The 20,233-nt window shown below is 35.2% G+C and overlaps 1 protein-coding gene across 1 annotated transcript; it reads right to left on the minus strand.

Annotated features, from left to right (window-relative positions):
• Nucleotides 1-1,283: 1,283 nt before the first annotated feature.
• On the minus strand, nucleotides 1,284-6,540 carry LOC136208636 (triacylglycerol lipase SDP1). The gene is made up of 3 exons (XM_065999717.1): nucleotides 4,463-6,540; nucleotides 3,521-3,664; nucleotides 1,284-2,468 (listed from the first exon to the last, which is right to left on the minus strand). Exons 1-3 carry the CDS (start codon nucleotides 5,879-5,881, stop codon nucleotides 1,515-1,517), a joined length of 2,517 nt encoding a protein of 838 aa, XP_065855789.1. The 5' UTR covers nucleotides 5,882-6,540; the 3' UTR covers nucleotides 1,284-1,514.
• Between the last annotated feature and the right edge of the window lie 13,693 nt (nucleotides 6,541-20,233).

Genomic DNA, 20,233 nt, shown 5'->3' on the forward strand with positions numbered 1-20,233 from the left:
ATTCAAAAGGTTCTTGTTTTATTAAAAATGTGAAACATCAATCATCGTTTTGATAAAAAGTAAACCACAATCCTTTATCTGAAAATTAGTGAAATTATATGGGTTTTATTTGAAATTTACCCTATATTATAAATATAACTTAAGGGTGTTCAGTTATTATTATATTGAACGTGTTTGAAACATTGGAGTTACTATTCCCTCTGTCCTACAATACAAATGTTAAGATAAAAAATTAAAAAAATTAATTAATTTTAACTAAAAGACTTTATTATCCTTATATTAATTGTATCTACTAATGTCATACACTTCTAATCAATTGTATATATTCTAGTCTGTAACTCATTAATTTGGTGAGAGCATCTCCAACAGCCTCTTAAGTTGGTTATTAAGTTAAAATTTGAGAAAAGAGAATGAAAAATCAGCTTCAAGAGTCTCTTGTCTCTCCATCCTCTCTCCACCTCTTAGAGCATCTCCAATAGAGGTGCCTAAAAGAGTGCCAAAACTTACTAAAATATAGTATTTTATTGTCTCTTTCATCCACATCATTTTTTGCAACTTTAATTTAAAAAATGCTCCAATAGAGGTTGTTTAAAAAATTGCTACTATAATACCATAAATCATTATTTTATTATAAAAAAATGTTCCAGATTTATTATTTCTAGGAGAGTATATTAAAACATAATTAAACAAGGTTGCCAAGAGGTTGTCAAAAATTGACAACTTTCCTTGGCACCCACAATCACTCAAACAGTAGGCACTCTTTAAAAGTTGTCAAACCTGATGCCACATCAGCTGAGTGCCAAACCTGATGCCACATCAGCTGGCACTCTTTTGGACACCCTCTATTGGAGATGCTCTTAGTGCCTTTTATTTTTTATTAACAATTTATTATTAAAGAGTCTCTCACCTCATTAATAATATTAATGATAAAATAATAAATAAAAAGTGAATATAAAGAGCATTGTTGGAGATGATATGTCTTAGTCAATTATTTATATTATTTTTAGAGAGTGCACTAAAAATCTCTTGAAACTGCTCTTAGCCTTGCACTTTGGAAACAAAATACCTAAACTGTAACCATTAATCATTATTTTTAAAATTTAAAACCATAGTTCATCTGATTCGGTTAACCTAATTTTAGATTCAGGATCGATTAGGCTTTCGGATTTTTCCAGAATTTTGTGTGAGCCCCTACAACATATACCTGTCATCAACAGCAAGATCCTACCAGCACATGAGAATTTGGAAATTCTCTACTTTCCAAAATAAATAAACAAAGGATATACAAAGTTTTTTGGCATAAATAATGGTAGAACTTTCTACATATGCACAACAAGTACAACATAATTAATTGTATGGCAAAGAGAGGGAAATGTGCTCAGTGATCAAATTTACATGAACAACTATTTCCACGAATTCATTCTTGCAAAAACTGACTTTCCATTCTCACGTTTGACCAATTATTCACTATTCTCCGCTCTGTGTGGTATAAACAAAGTCACGGTTCCTCAAAATTAACCATCCAGTCCCGAATCATGCTCGGAAATAGGATCCGAAGAAGTTTTGTGTAAGTTATTTGATGCAGTGACATCTTCAACATCATCGTCTTCGTGGTCGTCATCGTCATCACCAGCATATTCAGATGCTGAGCTAGCATCCATATCTCTTTCCGAACAGTCTAGCTGCAAATATTCCGGAACTTCATTATTATTAGAGTTATCAGAGTCCAACGACCTAGCGGAAAGTGCCAAGCTTTCTTTCTTTACAACATTCAACACAAACCCATTATTGATCCTTTCAGGCTGCAAAAGATCACCTTCATTTACTGTAATACTAGAACCACCTAAAGACAATCTATTATTAACAATATCTCTCTGGTCATAATCACTTTCGGAGCCTCGCTCCGATGTTGGCGTCACCATTGAGCTCTGAGTAAACGGATCCCTGGATCCCAACTGCGGCACGGGCGAGTTAGGATTAGTCATCACTCTACTCAATTCAGAATCAACATCAAGATTCTGGACAAAGTCGATAAATTTGTTTGCGGAGGTAGTCCTCATTAGTGGTCCCCCAGACCTTGTCCAAGTATTCACATCTACACTTTCAGTTTCACTGTCACTTCCATCATGTACATTGCGGTGACTTCGCGTATTTCTAGAAACATCAGAGAGGAAATCTTCAAGTGAACCAGTTGAGTTCTCTCTAGCAATGCAATTCCATGAAGGGATTCTTTTAGAAGCATTGAATTTGCCAGTGTTGCTGGTTAAGCCATGAGAAGCAGCAGCAGCTCGCTCAGCGCTCCTTTTCAATCTACGCATGTGGTTGAGGATCGCAACACATTCATCAAGGCAAAGCTCAATTCCACAGTTAGCTTTGATGGCTGAAAGTTTCTCCCATGTGCATCTTCTCCCTTGGTTAGCTGCCTTTTGAAGCTCCAAATGAGTAGGATTTTGTATAATTTTTGACAACTGCATTGCATGCCAAAACCGAGATTAAATTAGCTCGTCCACATACACAAGATTGTACAAATATGGAAGTTAAATTGACATAAGACAAGGTAGAAAATTATAATAAAAAGAAGGATTTGATCAAGAAAAGTTTTCATTGCTACACATATTAGTTTGCCTAAATACAATACAACTATACGAGGTTACCAATGTAGTTAACGGTGCAAGTTGCAACTAAGGCGACAGGTTCTTGTATATGACCTTAGGCGCAAGGGCACAAAAAAGGTGACTGCCTGAGCGAATCAAGGTGCAAATCATCTAAAATTTATTAAAAATTAGAAATACAACTCTAATGACAAACTTAAAAGTGAACCAAGTCCACGTCAAACAAATCAAGTTTGAAATAAGATATTTGAAATTAAACTCTAATGATAAATCCAGCTAAGAATTTCAGATGTTCGTCACATAGAAATCTTAAAAAAAAAAAAGGAAACAAATGAATAAAACAGTATATGAGAATTGCATCCCTATTTCATTTGGACTTAGAAATCCTAAAAAATGGAACAAATTTAAAAAAACAATAAATCGGATAGAATGGCTTTTGCGCCTAAAAAATCATGCAAGGCGACTGCTTAGGTGCAAAATGACTGTGCCTGGTTGAAGAACCTGGCTTGGAGGTGCAGAGGCGGTGGCCATGGAAACCGCCTCGCCTGTGTACCTTGGCATTCATCACCCAGAGCACCTTTGACTATACGGAAGGCCACATGCACAAAATTTCCCATGAACTAATTGGAAAAAAAAAATGCTGGACTGTGTAAAAGCCAAACACCATTTCATTTTCACCTATTATGTTAACTAAGAACGAAAATATTTATTGCTGAACTGTATAAAAACCAATTACCTTTCTATTTTCACATATTATATTATTCCATTGAGTATGGAAAAAGAATGCCTAACCGAAATTATAAATTTAAGGCTGGCATAAACCAAATAGAAGATAAATCTTTAAATGAGTTATGCTAATTATCTCAGGGACAATTTAATATTTCTCCTAGTGTAAATTTTGGATGTACCTGAGACAGCGTGGCAGGCATAACAACAGTGACATCACCCTCCCAATCCTGAGCAAAAAGTTTGGCAAGTCCCCCTAACGGAAAACCGAGTTCCAGTACTTGATTGCACCTATGCTTGACCTCCATCTCTGTGAGATGAGCAAGCTACAAAGTTAAACAATAAAAAATGAATTAGTATCATGGCAGTAGGTGAACCAAAGGAAACTCTAAATGGCATATAGTCGGCATCCGGTCCTGTATATCATTCAAAACAATTCTGTGTGCTTTCATGAATAAACATGGGAGTTCTTTCAAAGGGAGCATACTGAAGAAAAAACTTAAGCAGTCACCAGTGGAGTCATATATGATTTTGTTATGTTGCATAGACCCGGAAACAGAAACTGAAACATACACTGGAAAATCATATTTGTAAAAACTACAGGAAATGGAAACATAGAGGAAACATCTAAATATAGATGAATATTTATAAACTTTAAAATAATTTGCGACTTTTCTACATATATATGTAAAATATAAGTTGCATAATAGGAAAGAAAAAGAAAAGTTCCTTCATTTTGAAAGCTTGAAGGAGATGATCTATCAAAAAGTTATGGATCTAATGTAATGTGATTGGCACATGAGGAACTAATTAAGAGATTTGATAATGTGATTCTCCTTTTAAAAATGCATTGTATTTTAAGAAATGAGTTTCCAATTTTCTTAAATTACAAAAATGTGACCCGAAACGTGAAGTTTTGCTCTTTAAGAGTTTTGGAAACCGAAACGTGGAAACTCTTCAAAACAAGTTTTCCATGCAACATAGCTGACATAACATGTCTGATATGCATAAGGGAAAAAAGATAGCTGCACACACAGCATGAATTCAAAACGACATGCATAAGGGAAAATTGAAATTGACAGTAATTCAAACAATGAAGTGTTTTTGAAGTTATATTCACATACCTTGGCAGCAAAATTACCACCATAAGCTCTCACAAACTCCTTCATTCTCAATAATGGAGCAATATGAGGATTTGCTTGACTCACAATAAAGTGATTAACGTTAAATAGTTCCTTCAATTGAATCATTGGTAGATCAATCTCCAAGCTACCATCTCTCCACCGACGTGCAGATCCACTTGATCCTTCCTCGGGATCAAGATTAAAGGGAGGATGATAAGGAACAATTTCTCCACTCCTGTCCTTCGCCATTAATTCCTGAGCTTCAAAAAGACCAGGGAAAGCACAAGAGGCAGTGACTGCACTCCATATAACAACATGAGGTGAAGTCAAGTAGTTAAGGCATCTAGGAGGCTCGTGCTTCCTAGGGGAGCAAACGGTGATCCCTAGAACTCGACCTGTCATGTCATAAGCTTCCTGAAATGTGAGATTGCTGGTCAGATGTCTTAACATCCACTGTAATTGCCGGATTTCATGAACAGCCCCTTGTGTCATGACCCTCTTGACAACAGTAAACAACCCACCTATCTGATCAAAAAACTGCAACGAGGACAAAGAATCTTCAAAAAAACTTTGCAACTCTGGCCATGATCTGGTGGCAACAATAGAACACATAACAGATCCCACACTAGAACCAGCAATTATTCTGGGCAAAAGCTTGTGCTCGACTAATGTTTTAACCACTCCGACATGAAAGGCTCCAAGAGAAGCACCTCCGCTTAAAAGTAAAGCTGTTCTGCCAAATCCATGCCTTGTTTCATGCATGAAAGAATGCTTCTCTTCCAACGAAAGCTCCTCTGAATCTGAATCACACACCATTCTCAACTGAGTTGACACTTCATCAATGTATTCCTTTATGAGCCTGGGCACATGAAGCCTACCCTTATGAAGCTCCGGATTACACATATTACCAAGATTTCTTATAAGATCAGCTCTCATGCAAAAGCTTATATCTCTAAGAGATCCTTCTTGTCGACGATGTCGGAGTTCCTGAAGCTTATTTCTGACTAATTCTTCATCATAAAGGTCTGATTCATTCATCTTGGGTGTTTCTTTATCAAGCATCTTAGCAGCATGAGCCCACTCTTCATATGTCAATGCAGTTCTCATCATATTCCTCCAGAATTTCCTCCGGTAAGCCATCTCAGCCCTCAATTTCACATTCGCATATCGTTTCAACAGAAATGCAATTATGGTCACCATTGCTAATATGCCTTGTGGATTCCTTGGATGCAACCATGATAGCATGCAAGCAGAAATGTGCCTAAGTCTATAAATGTAGTAGACTACTGTACGAAAAACTTGACGCCTAAAATGCGAAAATGACTTGCAGAATAAAACTCTGAAAGCAATAGTCCTACCAATGATTGTTGAAGGTCCAATTGAAAAAGGATCAACACTAGCCTCGTTACTTATATCCATAATAACTAACTTGGATTTCGTCTGGATGATTTATTATATCACACCAATACTTGAATTACTATAACTTAACAACAAGATGCGATCATATAAACAATTCGGAGGAAACAATAATAAATATTGCTCAGAATGTAGATATCATCAAATTCAGCAATTTCCCCAAATATACAAGGCAATATTTGACTAATCCCTAATTCTCTCTGTATTGCTAGAAGAACAATACGATAAGGAATTTGTTTCTATGTAGTTGTTTAAGGAAAACAAATGCAAAATTATACTAGAATGTTGATTGAAAGAAACAAAATCCAACCTCTTAATTCATAGATGACTCCAAATTGAGCGAGAAAACATTTCAAGCAATGGTGATTGAAATTCGAAAGGCATAAGAATCCTCGACTCTCACCTTCCTTCCGGAATAAAGGGTTAAATATAGAAGGGTCTGTGTAAATGAGAATGAGATGAATTTGAAAACCCCACGAAAGAAATGAACCCTTGAAAATTTCAAGAAGAAAGGAGAGAAACCCAGAAGAAATATGTCTTCGATAAGAAGAAGCAAAGTTTGGATTTGAAGATATCAAGTGGGAAAGACAGAGGCTTTAAATAATATATAAATAGTAGGAAATATAGGGAATTGTGAGGAGATAAACATAGCGATATGATGACGCGAGTTTGAATTGCCATATCCATGGCGGACAATTTGGTTTTGTAATTTGCAGGTAAATCAAAATTAATTAAATGTATTAATTATATTATTAATACTAATCATCATTACAAAATCTTATGTTTGTAGATTTTATTTTCCATAATTATTTTTGTAGTATTTAAAATTAAATGGGCTATGATTATAAAAAAAATGTAATGTTGTTTTTATTTTTTATTTTATTTGTCATAATATAAATGAGTGTTTTATTCGGGTTGAACTTATCTGAATCTCTCATCGAAACCTTCGTCCTATCTTGTCCTGTGGAGATAAGTAAATTTGTCCGACTTTCAAGAGAGGCATCATTTGATGAGTGTCTAGGGTCGCGCTTTTGCCCTATGGAGATAAGAGTTGTACGTCAATGTGGACAATCTGCACAACTTTCAAGCAAGTCTTAGTTTGATGAAGGTCTTGAACGACACTTTCGCCCTATGAAGACAGGAGGTGCATGTCCATATGGGAAATCTGTCCGACTTTCAAACAAGTATTCGTTTGATGAAGATCTTAGGCAGCGCTTTCGCATTATGGAGACAAGAGGTGCACGTCAACATGGAAAATCTGCGAGACTTTCAAGCAAGTATTCGTTTGGTGAAGGTCTTGGACCGCGCTTTCACACTACGGAAGTAAGAGGTGCACGTCAACATGGGAAATATGTCCGACTAGCAAGTCTTCGTTTGATCAAGGTATTGGGACGCGTTTTCGCCATATAGAGACAAGAGGTGCACGCCAACATGAGAAATCTATCCAACTTTCAAGCAAGTCTTCGTTTGATGAAGGTCTTGGGACGCACTTTTACCTTATGGAGACAAGAGGTGCACGTCAAATGAGAAATTTGTCCAACTTTCAAGCAAGTCTTCGATTGATCAAGGTCTTAGGATGCGTTTTCAGAACCTTCTCTTAAAAGCTCGGTTAAAGAATTCCTTCCCTGAAAAAGAATTATCGAGTATGCATAAAACGTCTTAATAATAAGGAAATGTGACTTTCTTGGTTATTTATCAAATACATAGTTAATTTTCTCCTAACCAGACTAAAAATGCTCCTATATAAAGGGATCCAACTTATCTCGATAATTCTTTTTCTAGTATTTAAAATTAAATTGGCTTTCATTGGGAAAAAAAGAATATAATGTTCCTCTTTTTTTTCTGATTATAATATAAGTGAGTTTTTTTTATCGGTCTTGAGCATATCAGATTACCTTTCACTGGAATCTTTTCCCTATGGAGACAAAATGTGGATGTCAACATGGGAAATATGTCCGACTTTCAAGCAAATCTTCGTTTGATGGAAGTCTTGGAACGCGATTTGAGAACCTTCTCTTATAAGGTTGGTTAAAGAATTCCTTCCCTAAACCGGAATTTTCAAGTGGGCCGAAAATACTTTGATAATAAGGAAATGCGATTTTCTCGGTGCATTATCAAACATATAGTTAATTTTCTTCTAATCGGGCTGGGAGTTATTGCTCTTATACAAAGGGGTCCAACTTATCTCTAAATTCTCTGTTTATTTTCTCTATATGGCAAGCCTTTTTCTTTACTTGTAGATGCGCTCGCATACTCTTTATGGAATTTAAAGAAAGAAAGACTTGCATTTTTTTCTTGTCATAATATAAGTGAATTTTTTATTCAGTTATGAGCATATCTGAATCACTTTCACAGGAATCTTCGCTGTATGAAGACAAGAGGTGCACGTCAACATGGGAAATTTGTCCGACTTTCAAGCATGTCTTCGTTTGATGAAGGTCTTGGGCCACACTTTCACCCTATAAAGACAAGAGGTGTGCGTCAACATGGGAAATATGTTCGACTTTCAAGCAAGTCTTTGTTTGATGAAGGTCTTCGGACATACTTTCAGAACCTTCTCTAATAAGGCCGGTTAAATAATTCCTTTATGAATTCTCGAGTGGACAAAAAAAAATTTTAATAGTAAGGAAATGCGACTTTCTCGGTTCATTATCAAACATATAGTGTAATTAGACTATGAGTTATTGCTCCTATATAAAGGGATTCAACTTATATGAATAATTATTTTTGTAGTATTTAAAATAAAATTAGCTTTGATTGGAAAATAAATGTAATGTTCCTCTTTTTTATTTTTTCAGTCATAATATAAGTGAATTTTTTTTCAATCTTTGAGCATATTCGAATCCCTTTCATCAGAATCTTCGCCCTATGGAGATAAGATGTGCACGTCAACAAGGGAAATATGTCCGACTTTCAAGCAAATCTTTGTTTGATGGAAGTCTTGAAACTCGTTTTCAGAACCTTCTCTTGTAAGGTTGGTTAAAGAATTTCTTCCCTAAATGGGAATTTTCGAGTGGGCCGAAAATGTTTTGATAATAAGGAAATGTGATTTTCTCGATGCATTATCAAACATATAGTTAACTTTCTCCTAATCAGGCTAGGAGTTATTACTTTGGCTTAATAGGCACCCAACCCCCTAAACTTGTAACTTTTTTTCACCTGCCCCCCTCAACTTAGGAGACAACCTCTCAACCCCCTCAACTCTCCAAAAACATCACATACAACCCCTTACACCCCTATGTTCGGTCAAAATATTGGCCCGTGTAGAAAACGTGTTTGACTGTTGACCACACCAATGTCACGTGTCACTTTTTTATTAAAATTTTCCATTATGCAATAAGAATTCTGATCGAAATCCATCTCTGGTAGTTGCTCGCCGAGCAGGGGTCTCAATGGAATATTTTAATAAAAAAAATGACACGTGGCATTGGTGTTGTCAATAGTCAAGCGCATTTTCTACACGGATCAATATTTTGACCGAACATAAGGGTGTAAGGGGTTGTATGTGATGTTTTTGGAGAGTTGAGGGGGTTGAGAGGTTTTCCCCTAAGTTGAGGGGGCCAGGTGAAAAAAAGTTACAAGTTTAGGGGGTTGGGTGCCTATTAAGCCTATTACTTTTATCTAAAGGGGTCCAACTTATCTCTAAATTCTCTATATATTTTCTCTCTATAAGGAAAGTTTTTTTTTGTCTTGCAGATGCGTTCACATACTCTTTGTGGAATTTAAAGAAAGAAAGGCTTGCCTTTTTTTTTGTCATAATATAAGTAAATTTTTTATTCAGTTATGAGCATATCTGAATCACTTTCACCGGAATCTTTGCCCTATGGAGATAAGAGGTGCACGTCAACATGGGAAATTTGTTCGACTTTCAAGCAAGTCTTCGTTTGATGAAGGTCTTGGGACATACTTTCAGAACCTTCTCTTATAAGGTCGATTAAAAAATTCCTTTCCTAAACAGGAATTCTCAAGTGGACAGAAAATATTTTAATAATAAGGAAATGCGACTTTCTCGGTTTATTATCAAACATATAGTGTAATTAGACTATGAGTTATTGCTCTTATATAAAGGGATCCAACTTATATGAATAATTATTTTTGTAGTATTTAAAATTAAATTAGCTTTGATTGGGAAATAAATGTAATGTTCCTCTTTTTTATTTTTCCGTTCATAATATAAGTGATTTTTTTCCAGTGTTTGAGCATATCTGAATCCCTTTCATCAGAATCTTCGCCCTATGAAGATAAGATGTGCACGTCAACATAGGAAATATGTCCGCCTTTCAAGCAAATCTTTGTTTGATGGAAGTCTTGGAGAGCGCTTTCAGAACCTTCTATTATAAGGTTGGTTAAAGATTTTCTTCCCTAAATAGGAATTTTCGAGTGGGCCGAAAATGTTTTGATAATAAGGAAATGTGATTTTCTCGATGCATTATCAAATATATAGTTAACTTTCTCCTAATCATACTAGGAGTTATTGCTCTTATATAAAGGAGCCCAACTTATCTCTAGATTCTCTGTATATTTTCTCTCTATAAGGCAAGTCTTTTTCTTTTATCTTTCACGCTGGCATACTCTTTGTGGAATTTAAAGAAAGAAAGGCTTGCTTTTTTTTTTTTTGGTCATAATATAAGTAAAAACTTTATTCAGTTATGAGCATATCCGAATCACTTTCACCGGAATCTTTGCCCTATGGAGATAAGAGGTGCACGTCAACATGGGAAATTTGTTCGACTTTCAAGCAAGTCTTCGTTTGATGAAGGTCTTGGACCGCACTTTCGCCCTATAAAGACAAGAGATGTGCGTCAACATGGGAAATATGTCCGACTTTCAAGCAAGTCTTCGTTTCATGAAGGTCTTGGGACATACTTTCAGAACCTTCTCTTATAAGGTCGGTGAAAGAATTCCTTTCCTAAACAAGAATTCTCAAATGGACAGAAAACATTTTAATAATAAGGAAATGCGACTTTCTCGGTTCATTATCAAACATGTAGTCTAATTATACTATGAGTTATTGCTCTTATATTGGGAAATAAATGTAATGTTCCTCTTTTTTTTTTTTTTTTGTCATAATATAAGTGAATTTTTTATTCAGTCTTTGAGTATATCCGAATCCCTTTCTCCGGAATCTTCGCCCTATGAAGTCAAGAGGTGCACGTCAACATGGAAAAGTTGTCCAACTTTCAAGCAAGTCTTCATTTGATGAAGGTCTTGGGATGCACCTTCAGAATCTTTTTCACTTAAAGAATTCCTCCCTTAAACGGGAATTTTCGAGTGCGCAAAAAACATCTTAATAATAAGGAAATGCGACTTTCTCTGTTCATTATCAAATACATAGTTAATTTTCTCATAATCAGAAGTTATTTCACCTATTTAAAGAACTCCAACTTATCTCTAAGTTCTCGGTTTATTTTGTCTCTCGAATGCATGTCTTTTTCTTTATCTTACACGTATTCGCTCACCTACTCTTTGTGAAATCGTTCCGAACCTTCTGATTATCACTCTCAAAACCAGAATTATACTCTTGTTATCATTCACTGAGGTTATTTTATTTATATGCAGTAAAATTAAGATTGGGTTAGAATTATTAATTTAATATAATTCAATATGGTAACGTTACGTGCTAGATAAAATAATTTCAATATGTTCACACATACTTTTTTTTTCATCAAAATGACATATAGTATAACTTTAAAAAAAAAAAAAAACATGACATATATAGGATAACGGTATTCAACTTTTCAACAATATTATACTAGTTGGTTATAGGATTTTCTTAAAGTTAATTTTTAATTGCGTGGAACTCTATTTTTGTTATTTTTATATTTTTCTAGAAAAAATAATTATCCCACATGAGAAAAAATAATATATTTCAATATAATTAATTAAAAAATTATAATTAAAAGTATATAACAGAAGCTTAAATATGTATTTTTAATATCATGAATCGTGAAAGGGTAATAGTAGTCGGTGTTTGAAATTGTTTTTGGTATAAAAATGAGGAGCACACTCCATCCAAAATCGATTTTATAATCATTTTATTCAAATTTGATTTCATGATCTTTCAATAGGTCACATCTACATGATGATAGATAAATTTGTTCTATTTTTTCATAAACTAAATAATGATAACACTGTATTAGGAGATAGGTAACAACCTCTCAAAAAGAGAGACATACCACAACCATATAGAAGCAAAAACAAAATAAAACTAAAAATTAGATCAATAAAAAAATGCTTTCAATAAACAAAAAGTAAAGAAGAGGTTTATCTTCCGGCTAAAAACTGGAAGAAAAGCTCAAAATCTAGATGATGGAGATAAAATTTTTTAGAAAATTACGAGAGTTTCTTAGACTCCTAATTTTTATTTTTTTCTTATTAAGCTCGTAATGAGGGGAGATCCTATATTTTAGAGGTTCTAAACCTCTAGTTTTATACTTTTTTTTAATTAAAATTTAACTAGTTTTTTACTAAACCAAGAAAAATCAAATAAAGATTGAACGTTTGGGACAGTTTGAATATGATGAAATAGTTAGCGGCTATATTATTGTTAGAGTAAACTATAAAAAAAACACGAGTCTGTAGTTTGTGTGGTATGCTACCCAGGCATTCCGTAAAAAATATTATCGTAGGTATTTACCTAAAAGAAGCGATTTGGAGAATTTAAGAAATCTTTACAAATTGCCATATAGGACCTGACTTTACAAATTAACTAAACCACAAGTAATTTTTGATCGAAAAATTGATTCACAAATCATTTAATTGTAAACTGTACAAACTAGAACTCCTTGTTTACAAGTTTTAAATTGTGATATTCTATTTACAAATCAGACAAAAACACAAGTTTTTTTTTATATATACTTTACCCTTATTTTAAGATAACATTTATCAAATAAATTTTATACGCTTCATGTTATGATATTATTATTAAAAAACGGTGATTGAAAAAACTGACAATATGTACTATTATTGTTGATTTTTAATTCCATATTAATTGATTGATATTCTTATTTTCGATATACGGTTACTATAAAATTTAGATAGGAGTTAAAAATTTCAACCATGTCCATTGCTTCCCCTATCTAAATCACAGCCATGGCAGGCATCAATGGATATATACCAAGGTCTTAAAAGAATCGAAGAAAACATTAAATCCGTGGTGAATAACATGTTCGTAGAAAACAATAAGAAACAAGAGAATGCAATTACAGAGTTTATTATCCACGTTGAAACAATTTAAAAAAGTAAAAAATAATATCTATAAGTAATATAATTAACTGAAAACTATGAAATAATGTCCTTAAAGTTGTTAATCATATCATGAAAATAAATAAAGAATGCAATTAAATAAAAATATCTGAAAAAAAACTCTTCACAATAAATATAATAATGTTTAAAAGTGAATTATAATAAAGTAAAAAATTAAAATAATAATAAAAGATATATTTTTAAACTGCTATAGGGCTAAAAAAAAATGTCTAAGAAAAATGAATTCTTAATTAATTTTGAATGATTAAAAAATTGGAAGCACAATCATAACAAAACATTATGTTATGAAATTTATAAATTGTTTTGTTTTGTACACGTTTTAAACATGCAAAACCTCTCTTAGTTTTTAAAGTACAAGAAGTTAACGAAACTGAAAAGGTAACATTATAATCCGGAAAGGAGTGGAAAAGGGTATTTGAGTATTGGAATTTGCTTCCAGCACTCCAATTTCTCACTTGTAATTTCCTTTGATGGCATTGTTTTTAAATTAACTTTAATAATTATTATATTGCGATTAAAATAGGCTTAATACATTACCAGCCTGAATTTATCCAAAATAGTAGGTTGGCTCCCCGAACTTTATAAGTGTCTCACCAACTCCCTAAACTTGCTTATTATGTAACAACTAAATACAAAAACTTATTAAACCTAAATTCTAAAAATACGTATTCATCTATTTAAGAGGTAATTTTTTCGCTTCTCATATCTTTCAACCTATTATAAGAGTTAGTGTTGTAGGTTTGAGAGATTGTATGGATAAAGATCGAAAGTTAGTATTATGGTTTTTGTATTTAATTGTTATAGAATAAGCAAGTTTGAGGAGTTGGTGAGACATTTGCAAAGTTCAGGGAGCTAATCTATTTTTATGGACAAGTTTAGGAAGCTGGTGATACGAAATAAACAAGTTTAGAGAGCTGTTGAGACACTTGCAAAGTTCAGGAAGTCAATCTACTATTTTGGACAAGTTCAGAGAGATGTTAATATATTAAAGGGAGAATTACTAAACTAGCCCCTTTTAAGGGGTTGGTTTACATTTCTAGTCTCTTTCAAAAAAATTTACAAAACTAACATATTTCAACAGACAACTTCCATCTTTGCCCTCATCTTCTTCCTAAACAGAACTTCATCTCTCTAACGTATCAAACGCTGCGATAGGAAGAGGAGGAAGAACGAGAAGCGACGGCGGCACAATCAAAGAGGTAGAGAAGCGAAAGGCGGCGATAGGAAGAGGAGGAAAAGAAGGCGAACGATGAACGAAAGAGGAGGAAGAAGGCGACCCTTTTTCCGGCAATCTCGTCCCAATATATATTGTTTATCTTCCTTTTTCATGTTTTTCCTCGTCGTGCGAACCCCAAAAACATTGACATTGTTATCTGAAATGCATTTTGGTTGAAATATCAGTTTCAGATTTTTCCCCGATAGTGTCGATATCTGTAGATATTTGTAGATATGTGTTGTCGATATCGATAAGTATCTACATATATTGTAGATATTTGTAGATATCTGTAGATATTTGTCGATATGTGTTGTCGATATCGACAACACATATCTACAGGTATCTACAAATATCGACACTGTCGGGGAAAAATCTGAAACTGATATTCCAACCAAAATGCATTTTCAGATAACAATGTCACTGTTTTTGGGGTTCGCACGACCAGAAAAAACATGAAAAAGGAAGAGAAACGATATATATTGGGACGAGATTGCCGGAAAAAGGGTCGCCTTCTTCCTCCTCTTCCGTTCGTCGTTCGCCTTCTTCTCCTCCTCTTCCTATCGCCGCCATTGGCTTCTCCTTCTTTTTTCTCGCCGTTCGCTTCTCCTCCTCTTCTTATCGCCGCCTTTCGCTTCTCCACCTCTTTGAGTGTGCCGCCATCGCTTCTCGTTCTTCCTCCTCTTCCTATCGCAGCGTTTGATACGTTAGAGAGATAAAGTTCTGTTTAGGAATAATGAGGGCAAAGATGGAAGAATTTGTTGAAATATGTTAGTTTTGGAAAATTTTTTGAAAGGAGCTAGAAATGTAAATTAACCCCTTAAAAGAGACTAGTTTAATAATTCTCCCTATATTAAACCATTAAAATAAATTTTATAAGCCCAACTGTTCCTCAAGAGAGCCCAACATCGAGAATTGTTCAACCAGAAAGAAGGAGCAATAGGAATATCATCTAAAAATTTAAATTAATAATTAAGGCGATAAATAGTTTTTTTTTTTTTTTTTTTAAGACTGAAAGAAAAAACAGCAAACAAAAAAAATAAATAATTTTTATTATACGAATATGGCTGCACATTTGGTAGCTAGGCAAACCTATTCCAATGCTAGCGATTTTGTATCTTCCGAAGTTCTGAAATAATTGTCAAACACTAATTTTTAAGGATGCAAATCCTACTGTTATATGAGATTTCTGATTCTTGTGTTAAAAAAAATAGCTTTTATTATTATTGATAAGTTGAGATTTTTATTTTAAATAAAATTTGTGATGGTTATTGGAGCATTTATTCTGCTATTTCGAATTAGAGTGTTGGTGATTCTTTTATTTAAATTTCAATAGCTGCACGTGGTTCTTCTTGTTAAATCCAACTGGACAAAGAATATTGTGTCTGAACAATATTTTATAGTCTCAACTTTGTAAGAAACATTTCAACTTTAAAATAACCATATCATACCGTTTCATATTACATAATTTTTTAGAGAGTTGTATAAAAATTAAAGATATTAAAAAAAACATTGTTACTATTTATTTATTGATTCCAATATTTATTTATTCTATAATAAGTCCATTATTCTAATTAATTTTCGTAAACCCACGTTTTATAGCAGAAAAAATGATGACTTAACGTGTACTGACCATATAAAATGACATGTAATATGAAACAAAAAAAAAATCTCTAGAAAGTCATGTAATATGAAACGGAGGTAGTATAATATAAATATCCATATATAATTTTTAATAACAGATCACTTGATGAAATTAATTAGTAAAGTGGATATATCATATATTATATCAATTATGTGATGAGGGCATCTTATCCCTAGACCCGAGCCCGGTGCAACGAGGAGTCACCCAAGAGGACCCACTCATGGAGAGCGAGGAGCAGGCCAAGACAGAAAGCAAGCGGGGTGTACCCAGCCGAGCACCAGGCGTGGGTACAGTCGCCTCTGGAGGAAAGCCACAACATTCGGGGACGCGGGGCGCCTCCTTTACCACGCGGGGCGTAGATGGCCCTATCAAGCCAGAAATCGTCCAGGAGGTCAAACACGCGGGGTGCACCCCTTGGGCGCCTCGCGTAGATTCCATTCCGCGGAGCCATCAAGATCAGGAGCCCAATGACGCGGAGCGTAATCTGCTGGGCGCCTCGCGTAATGAGTTCGAGCAAGCGTCTTCAAGTTCAGGAACACATCTACGCGGGGCGTAGCTCGTAAGCGCGGGGCGCAGTTGACCTAGAGAATACTTCCCCTCCAAGTTCTCACCTTGAGGGGACCATTTTCTGTGACACTCTTTTTACTGTTTTGCCATTGGACCCTAATTACTAAACTACCACTTTCCTATTCTACCCTTATGACCATGTGTTAGCCAAAACCCTTATTAATTTCAAATATACATAAGGAAATTTGGTAAGGAAATTTATCCACGAATGCGGAGAAGTTGGTAAGGAAATTTATCCACGAATGCGGACCACCTAGCATGCATAGAGCTCCGGAGTTGCTTCTGGCTTCCCAAATACTTGAGGGCTTGGTGGTCGGTGTACAACATGAATTCCTTCCCAATAAGGTAGTGCTCCCACGTCTTGAGAGCCCGCACTACCGCATAGAACTCCTTATCATAAGTGGCCCATTTCTGTCTTGAGTCACATAACTTCTCACTGAAATACGCTATGGGCCTCTTCTCTTGCATTAACACTCCCCCAACTCCAACTCCACTCGCATCACACTCCACCTCGAAGAGCTTCTCGAAGTCCGGAAAAGCTAAAACCGGGGCGGTACTTAGCTTTTCCTTAATCAAGGCAAAACTATTCTCTTGCTCATCTTCCCACTTGAAGCCTCTACCCTTCTTCAAGCATTCGGTCATAGAAGCCACGATAGCGCTGAAATTTCGGATGAACTGCCTATAGAATATAGCCAACCCATGGAAACTCCTAATATCCCCAACTGTCTTCGGAGTTGGCCACTCCCGGATAGCTCTCACTTTCTCTTCATCCACTCGAATCCCATCAAAAGCCTATGAATAGGGTTTTGGCTAACACATGGTCATAAGGGTAGAATAGGAAAGTGGTAGTTTAGTAATTAGGGTCCAATGGCAAAACAGTAAAAAGAGTGTCACAGAAAATGGTCCCCTCAAGGTGAGAACTTGGAGGGGAAGTATTCTCCAGGTCAACTGCGCCCCGCGCCTACGAGCTACGCCCCGCGTAGATGTGTTCCTAAACTTGAAGACGCTTGCTCGAACTCATTACGCGAGGCGCCCAGCAGATTACGCTCCGCGTCATTGGGCTCCTGATCTTGATGGCTCCGCGGAATGGAATCTACGCGAGGCGCCCAAGGGGTGCACCCCGCGTGTTTGACCTCCTGGACGATTTCTGGCTTGATAGGGCCATCTACGCCCCGCGTGGTAAAGGAGGCGCCCCGCGTCCCCGAATGTTGTGGCTTTCCTCCAGAGACGACTGTACCCACGCCTGGTGCTCGGCTGGGTACTCCCCGCGTGCTTTCTGTCTTGGCCTGCTCCTCGCTCTCCATGAGTGGGTGCTCTTGGGTGACTCCTTGTTGCACCGGACTCGAGTCTAGGGATAAGATGCCCTCATCAGATAAATATAAATATGTTATTATTAATTAATTAAATCTTTTTTATTTTGATTTTTTATTACGTTGACAACTCATTAAAAATGTCTCTAAAACATTTCTCTTCATTTCTCTCTGCTTTCGCTATTATATATAGTATAGATTTGCCCTTTTAAGAGCCATTCTATTTTATCCGTGGCCCCACCTTTTTTCTTCCTGCCAAAAATTACAAACCTGCCACTCAATTTATTCACAATTTTACCATTCACTTACGCTTTTACCATTTTAGCTTTTTAATCTATGTTTAATTAATTAATTTGTTTCTTTAAGCTTTTTTGTAATTTCCTTTTCTAAGGTTGATGGGATATAAATAACCCCTATTTTAAAATTATAAGACAACTTTTCATTAATCAAATATATCATTTTCTCCTATAAAAATTAGGGTTCATCCCTTGTGATTTGAGAGTTTATCTCCTTCAAATTTAAGTTTAAAAATTTAATTCTTTGTTGTTGTGTAGGTTAAAACCTTCACATTTCATCTCCCAATTTCGATCTTTATCAGTTAGTATCAGAGTCAATCGTTTCCTAATTAAATTCTTTGGTATGGGTCAACCTAGAGTTTCTCAAGAACCCGCGGCGTAAATTTATTTCATGAAGCCAGTCTAAACAACGGGTACATGTTTATCTATCGAAGACTGTCTCCGAACGTATATACATATTTATTTTTTGAAGGTCGTTTCTGGACATGTTACATGTATATATTCATTTAATTGTTTGGACATGTATATATTCATTTATTTTTCGAATGTCGTCTTCAAACGTGTATATATTCATTTATTCGTCGAAGACTGTCTCCGGACGTGTATATATTCATCTACTTTTTGAAGGTCGTCTCTGGACGTGTATATGTTCATTTATTTCTTGAAGGTTGTATCCGGACGTGTATATATTCATTTATTTCTTGAAGATTGTCCCTCAACGTGTATATATTCATCTATTTCTCAAAGGCTATCTCCGGATGTTTATATGTTCATTTATTTCTTGAAGACCATCTCCGGACGTGTATATGTCCATTTATTTCTCGAAGGCCGTCTCCAGACATGTATATATTCATTTATTTCTTGAAGGTCGTCTGCGGTCGTGTATATATTCATTTATTTCTCAAACTACGTTCCTCGACATGTATATATTCATTTATTTCTCGAAAGCCGTCTCTGGACGTGTATATATTCATTTATTTCTCGAAGACCGTCTCTGGACATATACATATTCATTTATTTCTCGAAGACCATCTTCGAACGTGTATATATTCATTTATTTCTCGAAGATCGTCTTTAGACGTGTATTTATTTCTCAAGGGTCGTCCTTTGACGTGTATATATCCATATTTTTCTTAATTACACCCAAAACATAACTTTCTCATTACGAACATGTATCCCAAACATATAAATTTTGCAAAATATAAGAAAGAAAGTTCTTAAACTTTCTCAGAGTAAAAGCGACACCATTATTATTCACAAGCCGTTCCAAAGAGATGCAATTGTTATTTATAAGCTGTCCCAAGCGATGCAATTGTTATTTAAAAGTCATCTCAAGTGATATTATTATTATTATTATTATTCACAAATCGTCCCAAGCGACGCCATTATTATTCATAACCCGTCTCAAGCGACATAATTGTTATTTAAAAGTCATTCCAAGTGATGTCATTATTATTTACAAGCCATCTCAAGCAACGTCATTATTATTCATAAGTCATCCCAAGTGACGCAATTATTATTCGCAAGTCGTCCGAAACGACGCAATTATTATTTACAAGTTGTGCCAAGCGACACAATTGTTACAAGCCGTCCTAAGTAACACAATTCTTATTTACAAGTTGTCCCAAACGACACAATTCTTATTTACAAGTCGTCCCAAGCGACACATCTTATTTAGAAGTCGTCCAAAATAACATAATTCTTATTTATAAGCTGTCTCAAGCGACGCAATAATTATAAACATAAGCCATTCCAAGAGACACAATTATACACGTAAACCGTCTCAAGCGACGCAATTACGTCCATTACCACTCCTAGAATGTTTCCAACCTCGCATAAATGCTTAAAAGACCCCTGAAAGGGGGACTTCTTAATGATGAATATGGATCAAAGGCGGCCCACTAGGTCCAAACCGATCAAACCCAAACTAGCAAGACCCTCTAAGCCCGTAAGCCTACCACATTCACTATAAATACCCCTACAAAAGGGAAGGTATTTCTTTTCTCTCTACTTTATCTCTCTACTCTTATACTGCCACTAACTTTAGCATCAGAGTAT

Source organism: Euphorbia lathyris, chromosome 10, assembly GCF_963576675.1.
Source record: "Euphorbia lathyris chromosome 10, ddEupLath1.1, whole genome shotgun sequence".
Classification (NCBI taxonomy): domain Eukaryota; kingdom Viridiplantae; phylum Streptophyta; class Magnoliopsida; order Malpighiales; family Euphorbiaceae; genus Euphorbia; species Euphorbia lathyris.

What these genes read in the sequence shown, in the direction of transcription:
- LOC136208636 (XM_065999717.1), bottom strand. Translation starts at nt 5,881, where the DNA reads ATGGATATAAGTAACGAGGCTAGTGTTGATCCTTTTTCAATTGGACCT. An exon ending in GTGGTAATTTTGCTGCCAAG is followed by an intron (nt 3,665 to 4,462) that starts GTATGTGAATAT and finishes TTAACTTTGTAG; the next exon opens with CTTGCTCATCTCACAGAGAT. An exon ending in TGCCTGCCACGCTGTCTCAG is followed by an intron (nt 2,469 to 3,520) that starts GTACATCCAAAA and finishes CATGCAATGCAG; the next exon opens with TTGTCAAAAATTATACAAAA.